Source organism: Pelecanus crispus, chromosome 22 (assembly GCF_030463565.1).
Source record: "Pelecanus crispus isolate bPelCri1 chromosome 22, bPelCri1.pri, whole genome shotgun sequence".
NCBI lineage: Eukaryota > Metazoa > Chordata > Aves > Pelecaniformes > Pelecanidae > Pelecanus > Pelecanus crispus.
Window position 1 is genome coordinate 3,965,809 of NC_134664.1, and position 27,751 is coordinate 3,993,559.

Consider the following 27,751-nt stretch of genomic DNA (forward strand, 5'->3'; position numbering starts at 1 on the left):
AAGCACTGTATACAGCAGTTACAGCTTGCAGTAGTACAGAATAGGAGTATCCAGAGATTCATACATTCTTTAAACAAAGAGTTACTACATTTCACAGCAGATGCTTTTGGGACTATGGTGGTGTTTGGTGAAGAGCAGAGCTGTCAGCGCAGCATATGGCAAGACGAGGCGTCTGCTCCAGTCTGCATCTCCTGTTGCAAAGTTACACATCAAAATACACAGTATATCCACCGACAAAGGCTATGAAGGAAGACTTAACCCTAAAAGTAGGTTATTCAAAATAGCAGAAGACATTGAAGAGAGATGCTAAGCACTCAGGACCATTCCTGACCACAGTCGCTGTGTCATGGGAGCTTAGCAAAGGTAAAATTCATACAGGAGCCATAAATCACTATTTTGCCTTTCATTTCCTATCTGGCCATGATATGGCTGGGTTTAGCAGGGGTAGCAGGGGTAGCAGCTCCCATAGCTGTATCTACGGGTGTAGCGAGGAGAGCAGGGGTAGCAGTAGCGGGACCTGTAGGAGGGGTAGCAGTCCCGATAACCGCACAGACCCCCGTAGCCCCAGTAGCCGCAAGGGCTCCCGCAGTCGTAGGTCCGGTAGGAGTACATGGTCCCGTAGTTGCAGGGAGAGTAGCAGGCATCCTCACACTGGTTCTGGTAGTAGTAAGTCATCTTGGTGTGATGGAGGGAGGCAAGTCTGAAACACAGCAGAAGAAAAGAAGATAAAGTCTCCCCCAGAGAACAAGTGGCAGCTTGCTGCTTCTAGCAAACCCTGCATAATCATGGGAAAGAGGGAGAGAAGGGAGAACACAGGAACCAACCCAACATCTCCGTTCAAGGCTATATCCTGGCTGCTTCTTGCCCAGCTCGCTCCTTTCTGGTTTTCCCCCTTCTTTTCTCCATTACAATATTTTATGCTGCTTTTCTTGTTGCCATTGCTTAGAATTGGCAGTCTGGGTTCAGATAGTATGTTAGAGAGGATATTGTTAGGATTAGGTTCTCTGTATCAGTGTCTGCTGTTTCTCTAAAGACCACAAGTGAACAGACTAGTGTTCAGGAAGCAGTTCTGTCAGGTTTTGCCATCAAGACAAGACACCACAAAAGAAATCCTCCCCTTGTGCAAGTTGGCAGTGCTTTGCTGAAAAAAGCAGCTCGTTTGTTTGGACCCGTGTCCATGCCTTAATTTCCAGTTGAATATATACTTGCTTTTTGTTTGAAATAATTGAACAAATGTAATGCATTGCCCGCTTCAAGATAAAGAAGTCTGAAATGCTTCAGTATATCAGAAAATAAGGTAATTTCTCATAGTGCATGGCTAGATGAGACAATCTTCTAAGCTTATGTGGGCATCTTAACATCCCAGTTTTAACAAAAAAGGATTGCACTTGCATGGCTGTGAAATCACAGCCTTTAGCTTTTAAAGTATAACTGCCATCTGTATAGTAATATAGCAAAACCACAGCAGCTACAAAGCAATAAAGACATCGTAGTAAGTCTGACTTACCAGAGGCCAGTGAGAGTGTAAGTCCGGAGATGCGAGTAGAGAGCCCTGAATTTCTCTCCCTTTTATACGTTTATCTGACCAAGCCTACTGTGCTTTAAACTTGTATTCATCACAAAACAAATTTTCTTATGCACGTCACACCTTCAGTTGATGTAATTGTTTTTCTTGGTTTGTGATTATTAGTCAGTTCTTGGCTTCCAAAAGCATGACATTGCATTGCAGTTTTCTTTCATGTTCAGACTTCCTGGGTCAATTATATTTGTAGAATTAGTGTGGTGAAATCCGAGTTATAACAGGAAAGGGAAGGAAAGATATTGAGAGCAGAATTGATTGACGTTCACGCTCCAAATTTTGGAGGAATGGACTAATTTCGGTATATGAAGCATGCAATGACTCTGGATGTTTTGAAGAAGAAAGAATTTCAATTTTTTTTCCAGAAATAATAATCCCTAGAAAGCATTTCTTGTTTGTTTGGTTGGTTTTGTTTCAAAATTGCATTTTTATCATAGAATCATAGAATGCTTTGGGTTGGAAGGGACATTTAGAGGTCATCTAGCCCAACCCCCCTGCAGTGAGCAGGGACAGCTTTATCCAGACCAGGGTGCTCAGAGCCCCGATCAGCCTGACCTTGAATGTTGCCAGGGATGGGGCCTCCACCGCCTCTCTGGGCAACCTGTTCCAGATAGGTCAGGATATTTGCATTATTTATATTTATATTTATAATTTTGTTTGTATTATTTCCAGCTCAAAAGCAGAAGTACAAGAAAGATGTTTGGATCAGAGGACAAGTTTGGTCTGTAACTTGCTGCAATCAAATATGCACGGACGTGTTAATTGTATACGGTGACCTGCCACAGGAAAACCATTCTGTAGAAAATTCGATTTACTTGCTTGCTATGCTCTATCAATTACTTGTAGCAAACGTCAGCAGCCACCCCCTAAGTCTACACAGAAGGAAACTGGGGTCCTTTCTGGTGTAAGAACAGTGGAAATATTTTTGAATAAGGTAAGGAGTCAGTGACAAGACTTTATGAGATCCGTAAAGCAGGTAGCAATCAAGAATAAATCTAAAGGCTTTCAAGCAGAAATAGCAGTATTTGAAATTTCCAGGCTTTGCACCCTATATGAAATAAACTTAAAAACTCAGTCTTCTGGAGAGCCAGCCCAAACGAGGTAAATTTAATTGGATCCAAAAATACCTGCTTAGTGATTGTTTATACTTAGGTCAGAAAATTATTCACCCAGGAGTTCGTTACAAGGAACAAGATAAACCAAACAGGAACATATCTCTGTTAGAACTGTAGTTTTCCCAAGAAGTCCCCCAAATGTTAAATATGATTTAACGTGACATCTTCTTAATGCTGTTGAGGTATTTAACTTAATGCTGTTAATGAAGGTGAATAATGCTGAGCCCTGTGAATGTGACCTGGTAAGCAGCAACATCCCGGTCTTCCCTGGTGACCTTCACCTCAAACCGCTGCTGTTTACTCTCATCTAAAGGAAGGATAATAACAGGCATGTCAGATGTTCTGGGCCTTTCTCTGAATTTTGAATCTCAAAGCCTTCATTAATACTTATTAAAGATTTACATGTACAAAGAGATTTATTATTTAAATATTAATACTACGTTACTGGAAAACGCCCCAGTGTTATGTAACAGAGTTTCTAAAAATGTATATCAGATTATCCTGTTTCTATGCTTTATTAAGGTTGTAATTTATAGCTTCATAATTGGGTCTCTGAAAATTTTTTCTCTAAAAATACGTCATCTACATACCATTTTAATGCTTATAGGCTAATTTTCTAGCTGAATCAATCAGCACAGCAATATGCTATTGCATGACGGCATCAAACCAAAGAAATGGTCTTTCCCCCTTTGCTAGTCACAGGAAATGTTAGAAGGGATTGGTAAGAACATGCTGTTTCACATGTCATTAAAGTTATGAAATACATGAAAAGGAGAGGCTGCCCCTTCCACAGGCATTTTGGAAAAAAATGTACAACAAAGTACATGGGCCGACATACACGGTGAGGCTGGTCTTCCAAAAATGACGCGTTTGGTAATTTGTAAGACTTTGCATATTCTGTTGACTTGTTGCTGTATTGAAGAAGTGAATTCAGCATGATGATACCAAGGCTTAATTGCCCTATATAGTTTTGAGATGAAAGAAACCTGGAGGGTGTAGCCTGCATGTCACAGTGCTGGACCAATAATCAGAAACCCTGGGGAGAACTGGTTTATCAATGAGGAGTCATGAAGGAAGCAAAATGTGTTTGGTAATTGGAGCCAAGCCAGGGTGCACACGTGCCTTTCACACCCTGGGCGGGACTGGGAGCTCTATAAAAACCTGCGCCGCTGAGAATAATGCATTCGCTTCTCCTGCCTTATCCTCCTTGCAGAAGTGGGTAAGTCGGAAAAGATTTAGAAAACCTAGTGAATAATGAGGAGATGTATTTGATAGTATTTTCCCCCTCTCCCTCCACCCCCCTCAGTTACTAATCTATAAGTGCTGTAGATTAATGCATTAGGAACTAAGGTTGTGATTTGATGAGAATTATATATATGTAAGATATTGTTTCCTCCCTGGATTTTCATTAATATTTGAGTGTTAAAGCTGTGTCAGTCCTGCATTTATCTCTCTTTTCCCTTAAAGTCTTTATCCCAGTACGGCTATGAAGGATTTTTCAGTTTATTTCATGATGGCTTCCTTTTGACACAGGCATCACAGTTCACAATCCCATCTCCCATCATGACAGATGGGTGCAGCCAGTGGGGCTGAGCAGGAAAGCTCAGAAAGGCTGGTCAGAATGGAAGATTAGGAAGAAGACCCAACACCAAAAATCAGGATAGAACAGTAGATGAGCACAGAGGGTGTTGGGCAGCGTGCCTGGGTTTGCTGGGTCTCTCTTCCCTCCCTGAGTGCTTGCAGCATTTGAAATTTACTTCTTGTTGGGAGCATTGCCTTACAGGCTTTTTCGTCCCTGTGGTGTTTTAGGCTTGCCTCCCTCCATCACACCAAGATGACTTACTACTACCAGAACCAGTGTGAGGATGCCTGCTACTCTCCCTGCAACTACGGGACCATGTACTCCTACCGGACCTACGACTGCGGGAGCCCTTGCGGCTACTGGGGCTATGGGGGTCTGTGCGGTTATCGGGACTGCTACCCCTCCTACAGGTCCCGCTACTGCTACCCCTGCTCTCCTCGCTACACCCGTAGATACAGCTATGGGAGCTGCTACCCCTGCTAAATCCAGAAGGATTTAATGGGAAATGAGGACTGAGAATTAATTACCGATTTCATGGCTGCTGTTAGGAGGAGGGTTTGCAGAAGGTCTGAGTCCAGAACTGTGACTGAAAGGCATAATATTCTGGAGAGCTCAGTGTTTCTGTAAAACCTCTTTAATGTTCTTCCAAAATGTTTCGTCTTCCTTTTTCCCTACCAGCTTCTGGGGTTTGTTGGTGTAAAGCAAGCTGGGATTAGTGAGGGTTAACATGGGTAAACAACTTCTTAACTCATTTATAGCTCTTTCCCAGCTAACATTAATGAAATCTAGAGTGTACTTGTACTAGCCTTCCTATGGATATTTTTCTGACTTAACTGCTTTTGAAGCCATACCAAAGAAACAGTAAATCATCTGATCTGATTTGTTTCATTGGACTTAAAGCAAGTGGAAAAGTTTAAAAATGGAAATTGATAGTCAAATGCTACAGCTGTAGCAGCAAAAATGTTACTGATGGAACCGGGGGATTTTCTGCAGATATAAATTGATCTCTGTATACATTCTTTCTGCTTCTGCTTTCTGTATTATTTTAGATTGTGATTGTGAGCTTTATTCTTATTAAAAATGTTATAGCATCATTACATGTCCCTGTTTTTCTTTTTCTGACTTGGGTGTACGCAGATTTTTGTCCCCTGCTTGATATGTTTTATGGAACACCCTGTAGCTTTTATGTCAGCTGAACCTGAGCACACATTTTGCAAACTAATAACCCAGTAGTATCTCAGAACATGAAGTCACCCATTCTGGAATTTCCTAGAAAGGATTTCAAAATATTCTTTTAAATTTGCCTTAGCATCGCAGTGCGTGTGCAGACAATGGACATAACAGCACCACATCTTAGTGTTTTGTAAATGCACAGACTGCCTGCAGGCAAACCCAATTTAACTGGGGAATAAGCCAAGATGTTGGGAAAAAATCCCTCTTTCTCAAGAGCTTTTGTGCTGGCAGTGTTTGGGACTCTTTCTGGATTTAGAGACCCGATCTGTTACAGAGCAGAAAATTGCACACTTTCCGTTTGCCTTATTAAGTGCTGATAAGGACAAGTGTTTGCAAGTGTTACTGCAAGGCTCCATTTGAAAGACAATGAAATGGTGTGAAGTTCCCAGGCTGCACAGTCACACAGTTGTTATTAGAGTGAGATCCCTTGACGAAAGTCTGAAGTCACTCTATTATTCATTACTAAAGTATCTAACTTGCACCAGTAGTAACCTCTTAATAGTACGATGCTGTAACACAGTCCAGGCATAAAACAACCGGTGAAGTGCTTTGAGAGCCCTATTAAACCCTAGAACGCTTATTGTGAATGTAATTGCTGTCCTTTGAACACACACAGAGGCATTTTGAGGGCAGTCTCACAAGAGGAATGGAGCCCAACTGTGCTAAAATACAAAATAGGAGTACAAAATTCATTGAAAACCTTTGCAAGTAAAGCTGTGGGTTACACTTCCAGCAACTTTTGGGATGGAGTTTTCTCATGGCTTCTGAGGAGCTTTGTTCCTAGGAAAGCGCTCACCGACTTTGGTGCCTGACACGTTCCCTGCAGAAGCCCAGTGCAAGTTGCTGTTCAACCTGTATCTTGACATTAAAGTCTATAAATTTAGCTGCAACTGGTCATAATTTCATTTTTTCAATAGTTAAATCTATTAAATAAAATCTGGAAAGTTAGAAGTAAGTTACTAAGTAAAAACTGGAAAGTACTAAGTATCTCAGAGTGCAGAAGTAAGAGACAATGTTAGCTTAAAATAATTGCTAATATCTCAGTAGTTCTACAGACTGTTTATGCACTTAGCTGCTTTAACAGGGGAACTAGTTAAAAGAAAAAGTTAGAAATTTGTGGAATGCCATACACATATATGTTTCTTCCATGCTAGGAAACCTTAAGATTAGAAAGAAATCCAAGTTTCTGGGATGAGAAGGCAAAGTAACTAATTGTAAGGTCTACCATGGCTGTTTGTACAAAGTCACATTGGACTGAAAAATTTGAAGGCTATAAAATCGCATTCTGACTAAAGCATATATTGAAATATCTCAACATGTACTTTTGAAGTGACTATTATTCAATAATGAAGCACCTGACAAGAGTAGTAAGCTTTTAATAGAGTAATAACACAGTATAAATATATGAAAGTTACGAGCGTCTGAGAAGTGCTTTGAACTTCTAAGACTATCTAGCGTGGAAAAATGTGAAGACATTTTATATTTCTGCTTGAGAAAAGGACCACAAAGTAACAAATCAATTCACTGGTATTTTTTCCTTCAAAAGGTGTCCCTTACACTGGGGCTAATAGCTTGTTTGCACCTGTTGTGTGTTACAACACAAGGGTGTCTACCACAAGCTACTGAACCTCTCACAAACCATGTTTGCTAACCCATGTGCCCTCTGATATCTAGCCCTGTGGCTTCAGCTTCATTATCAACATATCCCTGGCCAACGTGGAAAAACAGAAGAGCAAACTCATACAAACCAACGAAAAGCCAAGTTATTGATGCAAAGCGGATTCTTTAATGGGGATGGAAAATGCAATAAAGAGTGTCAGCAAGAGACAAAACAACACAGAAACAATGAATTGGAAACACAAAACTCATAAGGCAACAGCAAGGCACAACCCAGGGCTCCACCCCGAAGATTCCCCGCTCCTACTGCAGGTTGGGAATCTCAGAGCCAGGCAGAGCAGGGGAGACTCTCATCCGAGGATGAGCGCAGCGTTGCTGTATCGCAGACTCAGGGGAGCTTTCGGAGGCAATGCTGGAAACCCTAAAGCTGCCAGCTGAAGATCTGCAACTGTGTGCAAATAAGCAAGGCCCATAAAGCTCAAGTAGCTGCTTTGCCACAGCTTAAAGAGGGGCTGAAAGCTTTGTTCTGCATCTGGTGCTAGAAGACAAGAAGTGCTGCTTGTAAAGGCTGGAGGCAGATGCAGCACTGAACTCCATGGATATCTGGGGCTTAGCAGGGCCCGCAGCTGCCACTGAGGTACCTGTGGCCTCGGGCCCAGCCGCCGTATCCGCAGCTCCCAAAGCCTCCATAGCCGCCAGAGCCCCCAAGACCGCCAAACACCCCAGAGCCTCCTAACCATCCAAACCCACCAGAGCCTCCAAAAGTGCCGCCATAGCCCCCAGCGACACCGGGGACTCCCGCCGAGCCAACAACGCTGTACTGCGGGAAGGAGCTGAGGATGGGCCCGGGGAAGGTGACCACCGAGGCCGGGGGCTGGATCACCACCGTGGAGTCAGGGCACTGCCGCACGCAGGGCTCGTTGCAGGCGTTAGCCAGCGGGGCCGGGGTGGCCACCCCACAGGAAGGGACACACAGGCTGGAGCAGGACATCATTCAGGCAGGCAAGGAGTCCTGGAAAAGGCACCAGGGATTAGGCAAGTGTGCAGGGAAGAGACTCTGTTGAGGGAGGCAGGGAGAGATCGCCAAGAGACTCCCAGGAGCTGGACTTACCCTGTTGATCAGGAGAGTCAAGCGGTGGAAGCTGGATAGAGAGCTGCAAAGCCCTCAGCTCTTTTATACATGTCCCAGACTGCCCGGGGCATCGGCCAAGGGGGTGGTGGCAGAACACCCAGGTAATCATGAGATCAAGTAGACAAGCTTCATGGCACAGATTGTGATGCGAGCTAATTATGTGCCTCCTCACTGGGGTCATTGGTGTGCAAACGTGCCCTGAAGAGGAAAGAGGTGATGGGAGGGACAGACCGTGACAAATCATGACATGAAAGAGAAGGTGCAGCTGTGGTTGAGCTTACGGCACCAATAAACCCTGATCTGTCCCTAATCCCCCCACTTTGCAATGTGACAGAGTCCTGACCATCTTGCAGAAGTGCTTTGCAATCCTGTGCACAGCCATCACGCCTGTCATTACCTCCCTTTTACAAGCTGGTAAACAGAGGTAGCAGGAGGTTGGGCAAAGTCAGAAGCCATCCCACCTGCTCGGTGTGGCTCCTAAGTGCCCATCTTCCAGTGCTGGCAACGGTTGGGGCGTTCACAGGTGCTAGGGACATCCCTAAGCCTTGGCCATCTTCAAACCCTTGCTGGGTATTTGGGGCTTGCAGGTCCCTTTGATGAAAATGCAAAGAGCAGGCTGCCCGATACGCCTGTGCCTGCAGAGAATGCAGGCATGGGCAGGCTGCCCTGCTGTGGCTGCTCAGGCAGGCTTTCCTGGCACAGCCCTTGCTGGCCAGCTGACTAATTGAGTGTCTGCAGAGAGGGCTTGGGGAGGCCCACGCTATGCTACACCCCCCACTGCTTCACTGAGGGTGGGGTCTGCTTCATGGCACCCAGCGTGGGCTGGCGCTGTCAATCCCAGGGTGTGAGGCGCGTGCTGGCGGTGCAGAGGACGCCAGGCATCACCCTGCAGCCTCAGGGCAGCTTTTTCTGCAAAGGCTCCTGCAGCAGGGCTGTGGCAAGGCATAAAAGCTGCTGCGGCCCCAGGCTTCTCTCACTTCAGGTCCCAACCGCCTTGACCTCCCAGCCTCAGTAAGCTCCCAGCCCTGTTACTGGTACTGGCCCACAGAGCCCTGGTAGGAGCCAGCCTGAGTGCTGTCGATGCTACGGAGTTGGGGATGAGAATGGTCCCTGCTGCTGCTGGGCTGAGGAAGGGCATTACTTGCATGCAGCGTGGCCAGCACCACAAGGCAACACTGAGGACCTCCAGGGCAGACACGGGGGTAGACCTAGTGCCAGAGCAGTGCAGGATGGTGGCTTTGTCCGGGCCAGGTGCAAGTGGTGGTGGGAGGGTGCAGGAGGGCGGAGCTAGTGTGTGGTAAAGAGCTGCGGGAATGATGGAGACAGGGCAGGGAGGTGGCGGTGGGATGTGCCCTGGGCTCCCACCTGTCTGGGAGCACTGCAGAGTCCGGCGCATGCCAGTAGGTACCGATAACCCAGCTATGTCTTGTCTTGCAGCTTCACCTCCTGAACCGAAGGATGTCCTGCTCCAGCCTGTGCGTCCCTTCCTGTGGGGTGGCCACCCCGGCCCCGCTGGCTAACGCCTGCAACGAGCCCTGCGTGCGGCAGTGCCCTGACTCCACGGTGGTGATCCAGCCCCCGGCCTCGGTGGTCACCTTCCCCGGGCCCATCCTCAGCTCCTTCCCGCAGTACAGCGTTGTTGGCTCGGCGGGAGTCCCCGGTGTCGCTGGGGGCTATGGCGGCACTTTTGGAGGCTCTGGTGGGTTTGGATGGTTAGGAGGCTCTGGGGTGTTTGGCGGTCTTGGGGGCTCTGGCGGCTATGGAGGCTTTGGGAGCTGCGGATACGGCGGCTGGCGCCGAGGCCACAGGTACCTCAGTGGCAGCTGCGGGCCCTGCTAAGCCCCACCCTGGGACTGGCCACAGATGAAGGAGAGCTCCGGAAAAGGCCCTGGCACATCCCAACACGACTCTCTGTGGAAGAACACCCTGTTGGCATTGGCTGGGCTCCAAAGCCTGGATGCCTCGTGCCTGCTTAGGGCCCAACTCTGCTTTCCTCCTGCCCCGCTTGAGCATCCCTTCAAGACTCGTTGACCCCTGATGACAGAGACCTGCACTGGGTGCCTGCTCCTGTGGCATGGCTGACGCTCACTGTAGCTCTGCCCACTGCCAGGAGACAGGGGAAGGCCCTGCCCAGGGCCCTGCTCTTCCCCCAACTCCCTCCTCCCCTGGAACTGCAATAAAAGCTGTGTTGCATCGCAATGTCGACCCATGGTTTTTCTTCCTCCTTCCTTCTTCTTTCTCGCTTCCCCCAAACCTCACGGTGTGTCAGTCTGGGCTGCTTGAATCTCCCCCACTAGTGCCCTTGGAGCATTTGAGCAGTGTGCTCAGTGTGTTACAACTGGTGATGACAGTCCCAGCTGGGTCCTGTAGAGCACATCCCACTGCGCTTCCTCTGGTCTCCCACCAGCAATAAACACAATACTGTCCCAAAGCTCACTTCAAATACGTGAAAGTGCCACAGGTGCCTTGCAGAAGCTCTTCCAAATCCTCTGCAAAACCAACATGCCCGGCATCACCTCCTTTTCTTGGCTTGTTATTGGTCACATTTGGAGGCCCAGGGAAATGGAGAGGCAACCACTGCACGTACAAGGCTGCTGGCCATGCCCCTGTGCACGGCTGGAGGTGGGGGCCACTGGGAAGGGGTGAGATAGACGCAGCCAAGTCTTCCTCTCGGGGCCATGAAATGGCCACAGGTATCCAATCACATGAAGCACAAAGCTCTTTGAGCAGGAGGTTGGACTGCCTAAGCTCCTGAGGTCCCTGCCTTCCCCAAGCATCTTCTGATCTTGTGATCCAGAACTGCAAGGTGGTCTTGGACAGAGACAGTTCCAGCCAGAGGCATCGGGAAGGGCAACATGGCAGCACATTGGTCACTGCTGGGGAGCTCAGGGAAAGATGTGTCCTCCACAAGTGTGAACACAGAGGATGGGAAAAAAGGCAGCAAAATGGCAAGAGCAGCCATTCCTTTCTTCCTCTGCCTGAACAGATGTTTCCATCTCTTCACTCCTCCTTGAGCATTTTTCCACATTTTCCCATCCCGACAATTTGCCAGGTCCTCTGGGCTCAGATGTTGTCCTCTGTGTGTCTGCTGCGGGCACAGAAGTGGAAGGGGGTTTTGGTGACCCTGTCATGGCTGCTGTGGGTGTGTGCTTTGCAGGTGTGTGTCAGTGTGGGATACTTTGTGGGCTGGTGTGCAAGGAAGGGCCAGCAAATTTGGTCCAGAGCACCGGGCTGCGGGAAGCTCTGCTGTGCTGCCTGGGCAGAACTATGTCCCCAGGTGCCACATGGATGACACAGGGATTCCAGGGAAGATCTTCTGCTCAAACAATGGGTGCAAGATGGGGCCAAAACTGCTCCAATGAGCAGTGGAAGATAGAGGAAAAACAGGATGAGGAGGAGGTGCAGGGGTGCAGCTATGCGGAGGGGTTGGTGGCAAGGCTGTTGGGGAGGTGCTGGGGGTTGCTCACCCTCTCCCCTATCGACCCATGGCTTCCCAGGTGGCTCTGACCTGGGCCTTTGCTGTCGGAGTGGCTCCATTGGCACCCCAATCCCCTCAGCTCTGGGGCTACAGGCAGCCCATTGGGAATGGACAGAGTGGCCAGCAGACTCACTGTGGGGCCCAACAGGTCTTCTTGGGCTGCAGAGTGCAGGAGCCCAAGGTGGGGAGAAGACAGGGAGGGCAAAGAGGGAGAAGGTGCTGTTGAAGGAGAGAGATGAGCATGGCCCCCACTGCAGGTGACCGTCTGGTGGAGGGACGTGCTGCCAAGGGCAGGCAGGAGGGAGCAAGGCAGCTCCCGCAGGTCACCCTGGTGAGGCCCCAGGTGGGAGCTGGCTGGGAGAGCCCAGTGGGCCAGGGCTGCCACTCGGGGTATGGAGTATGGAGGAAGGAGGAAGGAGGAAGAAAAACCATGGGTCGACATTGCGATGCAACACAGCTTTTATTGCAGTTCCAGGGGAGGAGGGAGTTGGGGGAAGAGCAGGGCCCTGGGCAGGGCCTTCCCCTGTCTCCTGGCAGTGGGCAGAGCTACAGTGAGCGTCAGCCATGCCACAGGAGCAGGCACCCAGTGCAGGTCTCTGTCATCAGGGGTCAACGAGTCTTGAAGGGATGCTCAAGCGGGGCAGGAGGAAAGCAGAGTTGGGCCCTAAGCAGGCACGAGGCATCCAGGCTTTGGAGCCCAGCCAATGCCAACAGGGTGTTCTTCCACAGAGAGTCGTGTTGGGATGTGCCAGGGCCTTTTCCGGAGCTCTCCTTCATCTGTGGCCAGTCCCAGGGTGGGGCTTAGCAGGGCCCGCAGCTGCCACTGAGGTACCTGTGGCCTCGGCGCCAGCCGCCGTATCCACAGCTCCCAAAGCCTCCATAGCCGCCAGAGCCCCCAAGACCGCCAAACACCCCAGAGCCTCCTAACCATCCAAACCCACCAGAGCCTCCAAAAGTGCCGCCATAGCCCCCAGCGACACCGGGGACTCCCGCCGAGCCAACAACGCTGTACTGCGGGAAGGAGCTGAGGATGGGCCCGGGGAAGGTGACCACCGAGGCCGGGGGCTGGATCACCACCGTGGAGTCAGGGCACTGCCGCACGCAGGGCTCGTTGCAGGTGTTAGCCAGCGGGGCCGGGGTGGCCACCCCACAGGAAGGGACGCACAGGCTGGAGCAGGACATCATTCAGGCAGGCAAGGAGTCCTGGAAAAAGCACCAGGGATTAGGCAAGGGTGCAGGGAAGAGACTCTGTTGAGGGAGGCAGGGAGAGATCGCCAAGAGACTCCCAGGAGCTGGACTTACCCTGTTGATCAGGAGAGTCAAGCGGTGGAAGCTGGATAGAGAGCTGCAAAGCCCTCAGCTCTTTTATACATGTCCCAGACTGCCCGGGGCATCGGCCAAGGGGGTGGTGGCAGAACACCCAGGTAATCATGAGATCAAGTAGACAAGCATCATGACACCAATTTCACGTGACAAGTGACACTTATGTGCCTCCTCACTGGGGATATTGGCGTGGAAATGTGCCCTGGAGAAGAACGAGGTGATGGGAGGGACAGACCGTGACACATCATGACATGAAAGAGAAGGTGCAGCTGTGGTTGAATATACGGCACCAATAAACCCCCTTCTGTCCCTAATCCCTCACTTTGCTTACGTGGAATCATGCCCAGCATCTTCAGAAGTTTGCTATGCCCAATCACGCCACACTCAGCAGCAGCCCGGCTGCGTGCCCAGAGCCAGCAGTCAGCAGCGTGGGTCTGCCTGTGGGCAGCATGGCCATGTGCAGCCTGGCTCTCGGTGCACGCTGGGCCAGCCTCTCCTGGCACAGCACTCAATGCCCAGCTGAGGAATCGAGTCTCCCCAGAGAGGGCTCATGGACGTCCACGCTCATAGACACGTGGCCAAGGAAACTGAGAGTGTCCTGGCCCCCTTCCTGCCCTCCAGGTCCTCTGTGCATGTCCCCTCTCACACATGACCTTCCCACCTGATCTCACTGCTCCCCACCCACATCTGTGTTGAGGCCCCGCGCAAATGGGTCTTCGCCCCACACAGCACAGAGTGCCCCTGCTCTTTGCATGGCTGTTAATCAGGGAGCCCCAAATGCACCCTGCCAAGCAGGGGATAGAGATGGCCAAGGCTTAGGGATGCTCCTGACCTGTTGCCCCAAAAGGGCCCCAGCCCTCTCGGGCGCTGGGAGGTGGTGGGCATTTAGGAGTCACTCCAAGTGTGAGGAAGGCCTTCTCCCTCTCGCCCAACCTTCTGATGCCTCTGTTTACCAGCTTGTAAAAGGGAGGTAATGACAGGCGTGATGGCTGTGCACAGGATTGCAAAGCACTTGGTCAGGACGCTGGTGCATTGCAAAGTGGGGGGATTAGGGACAGATCGGGGTTTATTGGTGCCGTAAGCTCAACCACAGCTGCACCTTGTCTTCCATGTCATGATGTGTGACGGTCTGTCCCTCCCATCACCTCGTTCTTCTCCAGGGCACATTTCCACGCCAATGTCCCCAGTGAGGAGGCACATAAGTGTCACTTGTCACGTGAAATTGGTGTCATGATGCTTGTCTACTTGATCTCATGATTACCTGGGTGTTCTGCCACCACCCCCTTGGCCGATGCCCCGGGCAGTCTGGGACATGTATAAAAGAGCTGAGGGCTTTGCAGCTCTCTATCCAGCTTCCACCGCTTGACTCTCCTGATCAACAGGGTAAGTCCAGCTCCTGGGAGTCTCTTGGCGATCTCTCCCTGCCTCCCTCAACAGAGTCTCTTCCCTGCACCCTTGCCTAATCCCTGGTGCCTTTTCCAGGACTCCTTGCCTGCCTGAATGATGTCCTGCTCCAGCCTGTGCGTCCCTTCCTGTGGGGTGGCCACCCCGGCCCCGCTGGCTAACGCCTGCAACGAGCCCTGCGTGCGGCAGTGCCCTGACTCCACGGTGGTGATCCAGCCCCCGGCCTCGGTGGTCACCTTCCCCGGGCCCATCCTCAGCTCCTTCCCGCAGTACAGCGTTGTTGGCTCGGCGGGAGTCCCCGGTGTCGCTGGGGGCTATGGCGGCACTTTTGGAGGCTCTGGTGGGTTTGGATGGTTAGGAGGCTCTGGGGTGTTTGGCGGTCTTGGGGGCTCTGGCGGCTATGGAGGCTTTGGGAGCTGCGGATACGGCGGCTGGCGCCGAGGCCACAGGTACCTCAGTGGCAGCTGCGGGCCCTGCTAAGCCCCACCCTGGGACTGGCCACAGATGAAGGAGAGCTCCGGAAAAGGCCCTGGCACATCCCAACACGACTCTCTGTGGAAGAACACCCTGTTGGCATTGGCTGGGCTCCAAAGCCTGGATGCCTCGTGCCTGCTTAGGGCCCAACTCTGCCTTCCTCCTGCCCCGCTTGAGCATCCCTTCAAGACTCGTTGACCCCTGATGACAGAGACCTGCACTGGGTGCCTGCTCCTGTGGCATGGCTGACGCTCACTGTAGCTCTGCCCACTGCCAGGAGACAGGGGAAGGCCCTGCCCAGGGCCCTGCTCTTCCCCCAACTCCCTCCTCCCCTGGAACTGCAATAAAAGCTGTGTTGCATCGCAATGTCGACCCATGGTTTTTCTTCCTCCTTCCTTCTTCTTTCTCGCTTCCCCCAAACCTCACGGTGTGTCAGTCTGGGCTGCTTGAATCTCCCCCACTAGTGCCCTTGGAGCATTTGAGCAGTGTGCTCAGTGTGTTACAACTGGTGATGACAGTCCCAGCTGGGTCCTGTAGAGCACATCCCACTGCGCTTCCTCTGGTCTCCCACCAGCAATAAACACAATACTGTCCCAAAGCTCACTTCAAATACGTGAAAGTGCCACAGGTGCCTTGCAGAAGCTCTTCCAAATCCTCTGCAAAACCAACATGCCCGGCATCACCTCCTTTTCTTGGCTTGTTATTGGTCACATTTGGAGGCCCAGGGAAATGGAGAGGCAACCACTGCACGTACAAGGCTGCTGGCCATGCCCCTGTGCACGGCTGGAGGTGGGGGCCACTGGGAAGGGGTGAGATAGACGCAGCCAAGTCTTCCTCTCGGGGCCATGAAATGGCCACAGGTATCCAATCACATGAAGCACAAAGCTCTTTGAGCAGGAGGTTGGACTGCCTAAGCTCCTGAGGTCCCTGCCTTCCCCAAGCATCTTCTGATCTTGTGATCCAGAACTGCAAGGTGGTCTTGGACAGAGACAGTTCCAGCCAGAGGCATCGGGAAGGGCAACATGGCAGCACATTGGTCACTGCTGGGGAGCTCAGGGAAAGATGTGTCCTCCACAAGTGTGAACACAGAGGATGGGAAAAAAGGCAGCAAAATGGCAAGAGCAGCCATTCCTTTCTTCCTCTGCCTGAACAGATGTTTCCATCTCTTCACTCCTCCTTGAGCATTTTTCCACATTTTCCCATCCCGACAATTTGCCAGGTCCTCTGGGCTCAGATGTTGTCCTCTGTGTGTCTGCTGCGGGCACAGAAGTGGAAGGGGGTTTTGGTGACCCTGTCATGGCTGCTGTGGGTGTGTGCTTTGCAGGTGTGTGTCAGTGTGGGATACTTTGTGGGCTGGTGTGCAAGGAAGGGCCAGCAAATTTGGTCCAGAGCACCGGGCTGCGGGAAGCTCTGCTGTGCTGCCTGGGCAGAACTATGTCCCCAGGTGCCACATGGATGACACAGGGATTCCAGGGAAGATCTTCTGCTCAAACAATGGGTGCAAGATGGGGCCAAAACTGCTCCAATGAGCAGTGGAAGATAGAGGAAAAACAGGATGAGGAGGAGGTGCAGGGGTGCAGCTATGCGGAGGGGTTGGTGGCAAGGCTGTTGGGGAGGTGCTGGGGGTTGCTCACCCTCTCCCCTATCGACCCATGGCTTCCCAGGTGGCTCTGACCTGGGCCTTTGCTGTCGGAGTGGCTCCATTGGCACCCCAATCCCCTCAGCTCTGGGGCTACAGGCAGCCCATTGGGAATGGACAGAGTGGCCAGCAGACTCACTGTGGGGCCCAACAGGTCTTCTTGGGCTGCAGAGTGCAGGAGCCCAAGGTGGGGAGAAGACAGGGAGGGCAAAGAGGGAGAAGGTGCTGTTGAAGGAGAGAGATGAGCATGGCCCCCACTGCAGGTGACCGTCTGGTGGAGGGACGTGCTGCCAAGGGCAGGCAGGAGGGAGCAAGGCAGCTCCCGCAGGTCACCCTGGTGAGGCCCCAGGTGGGAGCTGGCTGGGAGAGCCCAGTGGGCCAGGGCTGCCACTCGGGGTATGGAGTATGGAGGAAGGAGGAAGGAGGAAGAAAAACCATGGGTCGACATTGCGATGCAACACAGCTTTTATTGCAGTTCCAGGGGAGGAGGGAGTTGGGGGAAGAGCAGGGCCCTGGGCAGGGCCTTCCCCTGTCTCCTGGCAGTGGGCAGAGCTACAGTGAGCGTCAGCCATGCCACAGGAGCAGGCACCCAGTGCAGGTCTCTGTCATCAGGGGTCAACGAGTCTTGAAGGGATGCTCAAGCGGGGCAGGAGGAAAGCAGAGTTGGGCCCTAAGCAGGCACGAGGCATCCAGGCTTTGGAGCCCAGCCAATGCCAACAGGGTGTTCTTCCACAGAGAGTCGTGTTGGGATGTGCCAGGGCCTTTTCCGGAGCTCTCCTTCATCTGTGGCCAGTCCCAGGGTGGGGCTTAGCAGGGCCCGCAGCTGCCACTGAGGTACCTGTGGCCTCGGCGCCAGCCGCCGTATCCACAGCTCCCAAAGCCTCCATAGCCGCCAGAGCCCCCAAGACCGCCAAACACCCCAGAGCCTCCTAACCATCCAAACCCACCAGAGCCTCCAAAAGTGCCGCCATAGCCCCCAGCGACACCGGGGACTCCCGCCGAGCCAACAACGCTGTACTGCGGGAAGGAGCTGAGGATGGGCCCGGGGAAGGTGACCACCGAGGCCGGGGGCTGGATCACCACCGTGGAGTCAGGGCACTGCCGCACGCAGGGCTCGTTGCAGGTGTTAGCCAGCGGGGCCGGGGTGGCCACCCCACAGGAAGGGACGCACAGGCTGGAGCAGGACATCATTCAGGCAGGCAAGGAGTCCTGGAAAAAGCACCAGGGATTAGGCAAGGGTGCAGGGAAGAGACTCTGTTGAGGGAGGCAGGGAGAGATCGCCAAGAGACTCCCAGGAGCTGGACTTACCCTGTTGATCAGGAGAGTCAAGCGGTGGAAGCTGGATAGAGAGCTGCAAAGCCCTCAGCTCTTTTATACATGTCCCAGACTGCCCGGGGCATCGGCCAAGGGGGTGGTGGCAGAACACCCAGGTAATCATGAGATCAAGTAGACAAGCATCATGACACCAATTTCACGTGACAAGTGACACTTATGTGCCTCCTCACTGGGGATATTGGCGTGGAAATGTGCCCTGGAGAAGAACGAGGTGATGGGAGGGACAGACCGTGACACATCATGACATGAAAGAGAAGGTGCAGCTGTGGTTGAATATACGGCACCAATAAACCCCCTTCTGTCCCTAATCCCTCACTTTGCTTACGTGGAATCATGCCCAGCATCTTCAGAAGTTTGCTATGCCCAATCACGCCACACTCAGCAGCAGCCCGGCTGCGTGCCCAGAGCCAGCAGTCAGCAGCGTGGGTCTGCCTGTGGGCAGCATGGCCATGTGCAGCCTGGCTCTCGGTGCACGCTGGGCCAGCCTCTCCTGGCACAGCACTCAATGCCCAGCTGAGGAATCGAGTCTCCCCAGAGAGGGCTCATGGACGTCCACGCTCATAGACACGTGGCCAAGGAAACTGAGAGTGTCCTGGCCCCCTTCCTGCCCTCCAGGTCCTCTGTGCATGTCCCCTCTCACACATGACCTTCCCACCTGATCTCACTGCTCCCCACCCACATCTGTGTTGAGGCCCCGCGCAAATGGGTCTTCGCCCCACACAGCACAGAGTGCCCCTGCTCTTTGCATGGCTGTTAATCAGGGAGCCCCAAATGCACCCTGCCAAGCAGGGGATAGAGATGGCCAAGGCTTAGGGATGCTCCTGACCTGTTGCCCCAAAAGGGCCCCAGCCCTCTCGGGCGCTGGGAGGTGGTGGGCATTTAGGAGTCACTCCAAGTGTGAGGAAGGCCTTCTCCCTCTCGCCCAACCTTCTGATGCCTCTGTTTACCAGCTTGTAAAAGGGAGGTAATGACAGGCGTGATGGCTGTGCACAGGATTGCAAAGCACTTGGTCAGGACGCTGGTGCATTGCAAAGTGGGGGGATTAGGGACAGATCGGGGTTTATTGGTGCCGTAAGCTCAACCACAGCTGCACCTTGTCTTCCATGTCATGATGTGTGACGGTCTGTCCCTCCCATCACCTCGTTCTTCTCCAGGGCACATTTCCACGCCAATGTCCCCAGTGAGGAGGCACATAAGTGTCACTTGTCACGTGAAATTGGTGTCATGATGCTTGTCTACTTGATCTCATGATTACCTGGGTGTTCTGCCACCACCCCCTTGGCCGATGCCCCGGGCAGTCTGGGACATGTATAAAAGAGCTGAGGGCTTTGCAGCTCTCTATCCAGCTTCCACCGCTTGACTCTCCTGATCAACAGGGTAAGTCCAGCTCCTGGGAGTCTCTTGGCGATCTCTCCCTGCCTCCCTCAACAGAGTCTCTTCCCTGCACCCTTGCCTAATCCCTGGTGCCTTTTCCAGGACTCCTTGCCTGCCTGAATGATGTCCTGCTCCAGCCTGTGCGTCCCTTCCTGTGGGGTGGCCACCCCGGCCCCGCTGGCTAACGCCTGCAACGAGCCCTGCGTGCGGCAGTGCCCTGACTCCACGGTGGTGATCCAGCCCCCGGCCTCGGTGGTCACCTTCCCCGGGCCCATCCTCAGCTCCTTCCCGCAGTACAGCGTTGTTGGCTCGGCGGGAGTCCCCGGTGTCGCTGGGGGCTATGGCGGCACTTTTGGAGGCTCTGGTGGGTTTGGATGGTTAGGAGGCTCTGGGGTGTTTGGCGGTCTTGGGGGCTCTGGCGGCTATGGAGGCTTTGGGAGCTGCGGATACGGCGGCTGGCGCCGAGGCCACAGGTACCTCAGTGGCAGCTGCGGGCCCTGCTAAGCCCCACCCTGGGACTGGCCACAGATGAAGGAGAGCTCCGGAAAAGGCCCTGGCACATCCCAACACGACTCTCTGTGGAAGAACACCCTGTTGGCATTGGCTGGGCTCCAAAGCCTGGATGCCTCGTGCCTGCTTAGGGCCCAACTCTGCCTTCCTCCTGCCCCGCTTGAGCATCCCTTCAAGACTCGTTGACCCCTGATGACAGAGACCTGCACTGGGTGCCTGCTCCTGTGGCATGGCTGACGCTCACTGTAGCTCTGCCCACTGCCAGGAGACAGGGGAAGGCCCTGCCCAGGGCCCTGCTCTTCCCCCAACTCCCTCCTCCCCTGGAACTGCAATAAAAGCTGTGTTGCATCGCAATGTCGACCCATGGTTTTTCTTCCTCCTTCCTTCTTCTTTCTCGCTTCCCCCAAACCTCACGGTGTGTCAGTCTGGGCTGCTTGAATCTCCCCCACTAGTGCCCTTGGAGCATTTGAGCAGTGTGCTCAGTGTGTTACAACTGGTGATGACAGTCCCAGCTGGGTCCTGTAGAGCACATCCCACTGCGCTTCCTCTGGTCTCCCACCAGCAATAAACACAATACACCTTCTCCCTCTTTGCCCTCCCTGTCTTCTCCCCACCTTGGGCTCCTGCACTCTGCAGCCCAAGAAGACCTGTTGGGCCCCACAGTGAGTCTGCTGGCCACTCTGTCCATTCCCAATGGGCTGCCTGTAGCCCCAGAGCTGAGGGGATTGGGGTGCCAATGGAGCCACTCCGACAGCAAAGGCCCAGGTCAGAGCCACCTGGGAAGCCATGGGTCGATAGGGGAGAGGGTGAGCAACCCCCAGCACCTCCCCAACAGCCTTGCCACCAACCCCTCCGCATAGCTGCACCCCTGCACCTCCTCCTCATCCTGTTTTTCCTCTATCTTCCACTGCTCATTGGAGCAGTTTTGGCCCCATCTTGCACCCATTGTTTGAGCAGAAGATCTTCCCTGGAATCCCTGTGTCATCCATGTGGCACCTGGGGACATAGTTCTGCCCAGGCAGCACAGCAGAGCTTCCCGCAGCCCGGTGCTCTGGACCAAATTTGCTGGCCCTTCCTTGCACACCAGCCCACAAAGTATCCCACACTGACACACACCTGCAAAGCACACACCCACAGCAGCCATGACAGGGTCACCAAAACCCCCTTCCACTTCTGTGCCCGCAGCAGACACACAGAGGACAACATCTGAGCCCAGAGGACCTGGCAAATTGTCGGGATGGGAAAATGTGGAAAAATGCTCAAGGAGGAGTGAAGAGATGGAAACATCTGTTCAGGCAGAGGAAGAAAGGAAAGGCTGCTCTTGCCATTTTGCTGCCTTTTTTCCCATCCTCTGTGTTCACACTTGTGGAGGACACATCTTTCCCTGAGCTCCCCAGCAGTGACCAATGTGCTGCCATGTTGCCCTTCCCGATGCCTCTGGCTGGAACTGTTTCTGTCCAAGACCACCTTGCAGTTCTGGATCACAAGATCAGAAGATGCTTGGGGAAGGCAGGGACCTCAGGAGCTTAGGCAGTCCAACCTCCTGCTCAAAGAGCTTTGTGCTTCATGTGATTGGATACCTGTGGCCATTTCATGGCCCCGAGAGGAAGACTTGGCTGCGTCTATCTCACCCCTTCCCAGTGGCCCCCACCTCCAGCCGTGCACAGGGGCATGGCCAGCAGCCTTGTACGTGCAGTGGTTGCCTCTCCATTTCCCTGGGCCTCCAAATGTGACCAATAACAAGCCAAGAAAAGGAGGTGATGCCGGGCATGTTGGTTTTGCAGAGGATTTGGAAGAGCTTCTGCAAGGCACCTGTGGCACTTTCACGTATTTGAAGTGAGCTTTGGGACAGTATTGTGTTTATTGCTGGTGGGAGACCAGAGGAAGCGCAGTGGGATGTGCTCTACAGGACCCAGCTGGGACTGTCATCACCAGTTGTAACACACTGAGCACACTGCCCAAATGCTCCAAGGGCACTAGTGGGGGAGATTCAAGCAGCCCAGAATGACACACCGTGAGGTTTGGGGGAAGCGAGAAAGAAGAAGGAAGGAGGAAGAAAAACCATGGGTCGACATTGCGATGCAACACAGCTTTTATTGCAGTTCCAGGGGAGGAGGGAGTTGGGGGAAGAGCAGGGCCCTGGGCAGGGCCTTCCCCTGTCTCCTGGCAGTGGGCAGAGCTACAGTGAGCGTCAGCCATGCCACAGGAGCAGGCACCCAGTGCAGGTCTCTGTCATCAGGGGTCAACGAGTCTTGAAGGGATGCTCAAGCGGGGCAGGAGGAAGGCAGAGTTGGGCCCTAAGCAGGCACGAGGCATCCAGGCTTTGGAGCCCAGCCAATGCCAACAGGGTGTTCTTCCACAGAGAGTCGTGTTGGGATGTGCCAGGGCCTTTTCCGGAGCTCTCCTTCATCTGTGGCCAGTCCCAGGGTGGGGCTTAGCAGGGCCCGCAGCTGCCACTGAGGTACCTGTGGCCTCGGCGCCAGCCGCCGTATCCGCAGCTCCCAAAGCCTCCATAGCCGCCAGAGCCCCCAAGGCCTCCGTACACCCCAGAGCCTCCTAACCATCCAAACCCACCAGAGCCTCCAAAAGTGCCGCCATAGCCCCCAGCGACACCGGGGACTCCCGCCGAGCCAACAACGCTGTACTGCGGGAAGGAGCTGAGGATGGGCCCGGGGAAGGTGACCACCGAGGCCGGGGGCTGGATCACCACCGTGGAGTCAGGGCACTGCCGCACGCAGGGCTCGTTGCAGGCGTTAGCCAGCGGGGCCGGGGTGGCCACCCCACAGGAAGGGACGCACAGGCTGGAGCAGGACATCATTCAGGCAGGCAAGGAGTCCTGGAAAAGGCACCAGGGATTAGGCAAGGGTGCAGGGAAGAGACTCTGTTGAGGGAGGCAGGGAGAGATCGCCAAGAGACTCCCAGGAGCTAGACTTACCCTGTTGATCAGGAGAGTCAAGCGGTGGAAGCTGGATAGAGAGCTGCAAAGCCCTCAGCTCTTTTATACATGTCCCAGACTGCCCGGGGCATCGGCCAAGGGGGTGGTGGCAGAACACCCAGGTAATCATGAGATCAAGTAGACAAGCATCATGACACCAATTTCACGTGACAAGTGACACTTATGTGCCTCCTCACTGGGGACATTGGCGTGGAAATGTGCCCTGGAGAAGAACGAGGTGATGGGAGGGACAGACCGTCACACATCATGACATGGAAGACAAGGTGCAGCTGTGGTTGAGCTTACGGCACCAATAAACCCCGATCTGTCCCTAATCCCCCCACTTTGCAATGCACCAGCGTCCTGACCAAGTGCTTTGCAATCCTGTGCACAGCCATCACGCCTGTCATTACCTCCCTTTTACAAGCTGGTAAACAGAGGCATCAGAAGGTTGGGCGAGAGGGAGAAGGCCTTCCTCACACTTGGAGTGACTCCTAAATGCCCACCACCTCCCAGCGCCCGAGAGGGCTGGGGCCCTTTTGGGGCAACAGGTCAGGAGCATCCCTAAGCCTTGGCCATCTCTATCCCCTGCTTGGCAGGGTGCATTTGGGGCTCCCTGATTAACAGCCATGCAAAGAGCAGGGGCACTCTGTGCTGTGTGGGGCGAAGACCCATTTGTGCGGGGCCTCAACACAGATGTGGGTGGGGAGCAGTGAGATCAGGTGGGAAGGTCATGTGTGAGAGGGGACATGCACAGAGGACCTGGAGGGCAGGAAGGGGGCCAGGACACTCTCAGTTTCCTTGGCCACGTGTCTATGAGCGTGGACGTCCATGAGCCCTCTCTGGGGAGACTCGATTCCTCAGCTGGGCATTGAGTGCTGTGCCAGGAGAGGCTGGCCCAGCGTGCACCGAGAGCCAGGCTGCACATGGCCATGCTGCCCACAGGCAGACCCACGCTGCTGACTGCTGGCTCTGGGCACGCAGCCGGGCTGCTGCTGAGTGTGGCGTGATTGGGCATAGCAAACTTCTGAAGATGCTGGGCATGATTCCACGTAAGCAAAGTGAGGGATTAGGGACAGAAGGGGGTTTATTGGTGCCGTATATTCAACCACAGCTGCACCTTCTCTTTCATGTCATGATGTGTCACGGTCTGTCCCTCCCATCACCTCGTTCTTCTCCAGGGCACATTTCCACGCCAATGTCCCCAGTGAGGAGGCACATAAGTGTCACTTGTCACGTGAAATTGGTGTCATGATGCTTGTCTACTTGATCTCATGAATACCTGGGTGTTCTGCCACCACCCCCTTGGCCGATGCCCCGGGCAGTCTGGGACATGTATAAAAGAGCTGAGGGCTTTGCAGCTCTCTATCCAGCTTCCACCGCTTGACTCTCCTGATCAACAGGGTAAGTCCAGCTCCTGGGAGTCTCTTGGCGATCTCTCCCTGCCTCCCTCAACAGAGTCTCTTCCCTGCACCCTTGCCTAATCCCTGGTGCCTTTTCCAGGACTCCTTGCCTGCCTGAATGATGTCCTGCTCCAGCCTGTGCGTCCCTTCCTGTGGGGTGGCCACCCCGGCCCCGCTGGCTAACGCCTGCAACGAGCCCTGCGTGCGGCAGTGCCCTGACTCCACGGTGGTGATCCAGCCCCCGGCCTCGGTGGTCACCTTCCCCGGGCCCATCCTCAGCTCCTTCCCGCAGTACAGTGTTGTTGGCTCGGCGGGAGTCCCCGGTGTCGCTGGGGGCTATGGCGGCACTTTTGGAGGCTCTGGTGGGTTTGGATGGTTAGGAGGCTCTGGGGTGTACGGAGGCCTTGGGGGCTCTGGCGGCTATGGAGGCTTTGGGAGCTGCGGATACGGCGGCTGGCGCCGAGGCCACACGTACCTCAGTGGCAGCTGCGGGCCCTGCTAAGCCCCACCCTGGGACTGGCCACAGATGAAGGAGAGCTCCGGAAAAGGCCCTGGCACATCCCAGCACGACTCTCTGTGGAAGAACACCCTGTTGGCATTGGCTGGGCTCCAAAGCCTGGATGCCTCGTGCCTGCTTAGGGCCCAACTCTGCCTTCCTCCTGCCCCGCTTGAGCATCCCTTCAAGACTCGTTGACCCCTGATGACAGAGACCTGCACTGGGTGCCTGCTCCTGTGGCATGGCTGACGCTCACTGTAGCTCTGCCCACTGCCAGGAGACAGGGGAAGGCCCTGCCCAGGGCCCTGCTCTTCCCCCAACTCCCTCCTCCCCTGGAACTGCAATAAAAGCTGTGTTGCATCGCAATGTCGACCCATGGTTTTTCTTCCTCCTTCCTTCTTCTTTCTCGCTTCCCCCAAACCTCACGGTGTGTCATTCTGGGCTGCTTGAATCTCCCCCACTAGTGCCCTTGGAGCATTTGGGCAGTGTGCTCAGTGTGTTACAACTGGTGATGACAGTCCCAGCTGGGTCCTGTAGAGCACATCCCACTGCGCTTCCTCTGGTCTCCCACCAGCAATAAACACAATACTGTCCCAAAGCTCACTTCAAATACGTGAAAGTGCCACAGGTGCCTTGCAGAAGCTCTTCCAAATCCTCTGCAAAACCAACATGCCCGGCATCACCTCCTTTTCTTGGCTTGTTATTGGTCACATTTGGAGGCCCAGGGAAATGGAGAGGCAACCACTGCACGTACAAGGCTGCTGGCCATGCCCCTGTGCACGGCTGGAGGTGGGGGCCACTGGGAAGGGGTGAGATAGACGCAGCCAAGTCTTCCTCTCGGGGCCATGAAATGGCCACAGGTATCCAATCACATGAAGCACAAAGCTCTTTGAGCAGGAGGTTGGACTGCCTAAGCTCCTGAGGTCCCTGCCTTCCCCAAGCATCTTCTGATCTTGTGATCCAGAACTGCAAGGTGGTCTTGGACAGAAACAGTTCCAGCCAGAGGCATCGGGAAGGGCAACATGGCAGCACATTGGTCACTGCTGGGGAGCTCAGGGAAAGATGTGTCCTCCACAAGTGTGAACACAGAGGATGGGAAAAAAGGCAGCAAAATGGCAAGAGCAGCCTTTCCTTTCTTCCTCTGCCTGAACAGATGTTTCCATCTCTTCACTCCTCCTTGAGCATTTTTCCACATTTTCCCATCCCGACAATTTGCCAGGTCCTCTGGGCTCAGATGTTGTCCTCTGTGTGTCTGCTGCGGGCACAGAAGTGGAAGGGGGTTTTGGTGACCCTGTCATGGCTGCTGTGGGTGTGTGCTTTGCAGGTGTGTGTCAGTGTGGGATACTTTGTGGGCTGGTGTGCAAGGAAGGGCCAGCAAATTTGGTCCAGAGCACCGGGCTGCGGGAAGCTCTGCTGTGCTGCCTGGGCAGAACTATGTCCCCAGGTGCCACATGGATGACACAGGGATTCCAGGGAAGATCTTCTGCTCAAACAATGGGTGCAAGATGGGGCCAAAACTGCTCCAATGAGCAGTGGAAGATAGAGGAAAAACAGGATGAGGAGGAGGTGCAGGGGTGCAGCTATGCGGAGGGGTTGGTGGCAAGGCTGTTGGGGAGGTGCTGGGGGTTGCTCACCCTCTCCCCTATCGACCCATGGCTTCCCAGGTGGCTCTGACCTGGGCCTTTGCTGTCGGAGTGGCTCCATTGGCACCCCAATCCCCTCAGCTCTGGGGCTACAGGCAGCCCATTGGGAATGGACAGAGTGGCCAGCAGACTCACTGTGGGGCCCAACAGGTCTTCTTGGGCTGCAGAGTGCAGGAGCCCAAGGTGGGGAGAAGACAGGGAGGGCAAAGAGGGAGAAGGTGCTGTTGAAGGAGAGAGATGAGCATGGCCCCCACTGCAGGTGACCGTCTGGTGGAGGGACGTGCTGCCAAGGGCAGGCAGGAGGGAGCAAGGCAGCTCCCGCAGGTCACCCTGGTGAGGCCCCAGGTGGGAGCTGGCTGGGAGAGCCCAGTGGGCCAAGGCTGCCACTCGGGGTATGGAGTATGGAGGAAGGAGGAAGGAGGAAGAAAAACCATGGGTCGACATTGCGATGCAACACAGCTTTTATTGCAGTTCCAGGGGAGGAGGGAGTTGGGGGAAGAGCAGGGCCCTGGGCAGGGCCTTCCCCTGTCTCCTGGCAGTGGGCAGAGCTACAGTGAGCGTCAGCCATGCCACAGGAGCAGGCACCCAGTGCAGGTCTCTGTCATCAGGGGTCAACGAGTCTTGAAGGGATGCTCAAGCGGGGCAGGAGGAAGGCAGAGTTGGGCCCTAAGCAGGCACGAGGCATCCAGGCTTTGGAGCCCAGCCAATGCCAACAGGGTGTTCTTCCACAGAGAGTCGTGTTGGGATGTGCCAGGGCCTTTTCCGGAGCTCTCCTTCATCTGTGGCCAGTCCCAGGGTGGGGCTTAGCAGGGCCCGCAGCTGCCACTGAGGTACCTGTGGCCTCGGGCCCAGCCGCCGTATCCACAGCTCCCAAAGCCTCCATAGCCGCCAGAGCCCCCAAGGCCTCCGTACACCCCAGAGCCTCCTAACCATCCAAACCCACCAGAGCCTCCAAAAGTGCCGCCATAGCCCCCAGCGACACCGGGGACTCCCGCCGAGCCAACAACGCTGTACTGCGGGAAGGAGCTGAGGATGGGCCCGGGGAAGGTGACCACCGAGGCCGGGGGCTGGATCACCACCGTGGAGTCAGGGCACTGCCGCACGCAGGGCTCGTTGCAGGCGTTAGCCAGCGGGGCTGGGGTGGCCACCCCACAGGAAGGGACGCACAGGCTGGAGCAGGACATCCTTCGGTTCAGGAGGTGAAGCTACAAGACAAGGCAGAGCTACCGCTCAGTGCAAGGCCTGATCCCAAATCCCTCCTCGCTCTCTTGCACTTGGAACCTGTGTCCCAGGACATGCTCTGGATCATCGCACGCAGTCAGAGCAAAAACATGTTCCAGACTTGAAATGTTGGTGTAAACCCCTTCCTGCCCTTGTGCTCCATGGGCCTGACTTATGCACAGGAGAGAGGAAAAACTCCCTCATCTAAAGCAGATGGAAAATCACCAAGCTCCCAAAGGCATTGAGTCCGTTCATATA

General features: G+C 54.1%; 9 protein-coding genes across 9 annotated transcripts; 4 read left to right on the forward strand and 5 right to left on the reverse strand.

Annotated features, from left to right (window-relative positions):
- Positions 1 to 7,736: 7,736 nt before the first annotated feature.
- Positions 7,737 to 8,117, reverse strand: LOC104037736 (claw keratin-like). Its single transcript, XM_009491836.2, has one exon. The coding sequence runs from the start codon at positions 8,115 to 8,117 to the stop codon at positions 7,737 to 7,739; it is 381 nt and encodes a 126-aa protein (XP_009490111.2).
- A 1,599-nt stretch (positions 8,118 to 9,716) lies between these two features.
- Positions 9,717 to 10,097, forward strand: LOC142595679 (claw keratin-like). The gene has a single exon (XM_075724449.1). The coding sequence runs from the start codon at positions 9,717 to 9,719 to the stop codon at positions 10,095 to 10,097; it is 381 nt and encodes a 126-aa protein (XP_075580564.1).
- A 2,440-nt stretch (positions 10,098 to 12,537) lies between these two features.
- Positions 12,538 to 12,918, reverse strand: LOC142595681 (claw keratin-like). The gene has a single exon (XM_075724451.1). The coding sequence runs from the start codon at positions 12,916 to 12,918 to the stop codon at positions 12,538 to 12,540; it is 381 nt and encodes a 126-aa protein (XP_075580566.1).
- Positions 12,919 to 14,562: 1,644 nt separating this feature from the next.
- LOC142595678 (claw keratin-like) lies at positions 14,563 to 14,943 on the forward strand. The gene has a single exon (XM_075724447.1). It carries the CDS (start codon positions 14,563 to 14,565, stop codon positions 14,941 to 14,943), a length of 381 nt encoding a protein of 126 aa, XP_075580562.1.
- A 2,440-nt stretch (positions 14,944 to 17,383) lies between these two features.
- Positions 17,384 to 17,764, reverse strand: LOC142595684 (claw keratin-like). Its single transcript, XM_075724454.1, has one exon. The coding sequence runs from the start codon at positions 17,762 to 17,764 to the stop codon at positions 17,384 to 17,386; it is 381 nt and encodes a 126-aa protein (XP_075580569.1).
- Positions 17,765 to 19,408: 1,644 nt separating this feature from the next.
- On the forward strand, positions 19,409 to 19,789 carry LOC142595683 (claw keratin-like). The gene has a single exon (XM_075724453.1). It carries the CDS (start codon positions 19,409 to 19,411, stop codon positions 19,787 to 19,789), a length of 381 nt encoding a protein of 126 aa, XP_075580568.1.
- Positions 19,790 to 22,229: 2,440 nt separating this feature from the next.
- LOC142595677 (claw keratin-like) lies at positions 22,230 to 22,610 on the reverse strand. The gene has a single exon (XM_075724446.1). It carries the CDS (start codon positions 22,608 to 22,610, stop codon positions 22,230 to 22,232), a length of 381 nt encoding a protein of 126 aa, XP_075580561.1.
- Positions 22,611 to 24,254: 1,644 nt separating this feature from the next.
- Positions 24,255 to 24,635, forward strand: LOC142595676 (claw keratin-like). The gene has a single exon (XM_075724445.1). The coding sequence runs from the start codon at positions 24,255 to 24,257 to the stop codon at positions 24,633 to 24,635; it is 381 nt and encodes a 126-aa protein (XP_075580560.1).
- A 2,440-nt stretch (positions 24,636 to 27,075) lies between these two features.
- LOC142595682 (claw keratin-like) lies at positions 27,076 to 27,456 on the reverse strand. The gene has a single exon (XM_075724452.1). The coding sequence runs from the start codon at positions 27,454 to 27,456 to the stop codon at positions 27,076 to 27,078; it is 381 nt and encodes a 126-aa protein (XP_075580567.1).
- Positions 27,457 to 27,751: the final 295 nt, after the last annotated feature.

Bases quoted from the DNA above. Each gene is read 5' to 3' on its own strand.
- LOC142595683 (XM_075724453.1), top strand. From the start codon at position 19,409: ATGTCCTGCTCCAGCCTGTGCGTCCCTTCCTGTGGGGTGGCCACCCCG.
- LOC142595684 (XM_075724454.1), bottom strand. From the start codon at position 17,764: ATGTCCTGCTCCAGCCTGTGCGTCCCTTCCTGTGGGGTGGCCACCCCG.
- LOC104037736 (XM_009491836.2), bottom strand. From the start codon at position 8,117: ATGTCCTGCTCCAGCCTGTGTGTCCCTTCCTGTGGGGTGGCCACCCCG.
- LOC142595682 (XM_075724452.1), bottom strand. From the start codon at position 27,456: ATGTCCTGCTCCAGCCTGTGCGTCCCTTCCTGTGGGGTGGCCACCCCA.
- LOC142595677 (XM_075724446.1), bottom strand. From the start codon at position 22,610: ATGTCCTGCTCCAGCCTGTGCGTCCCTTCCTGTGGGGTGGCCACCCCG.
- LOC142595681 (XM_075724451.1), bottom strand. From the start codon at position 12,918: ATGTCCTGCTCCAGCCTGTGCGTCCCTTCCTGTGGGGTGGCCACCCCG.
- LOC142595676 (XM_075724445.1), top strand. From the start codon at position 24,255: ATGTCCTGCTCCAGCCTGTGCGTCCCTTCCTGTGGGGTGGCCACCCCG.
- LOC142595679 (XM_075724449.1), top strand. From the start codon at position 9,717: ATGTCCTGCTCCAGCCTGTGCGTCCCTTCCTGTGGGGTGGCCACCCCG.
- LOC142595678 (XM_075724447.1), top strand. From the start codon at position 14,563: ATGTCCTGCTCCAGCCTGTGCGTCCCTTCCTGTGGGGTGGCCACCCCG.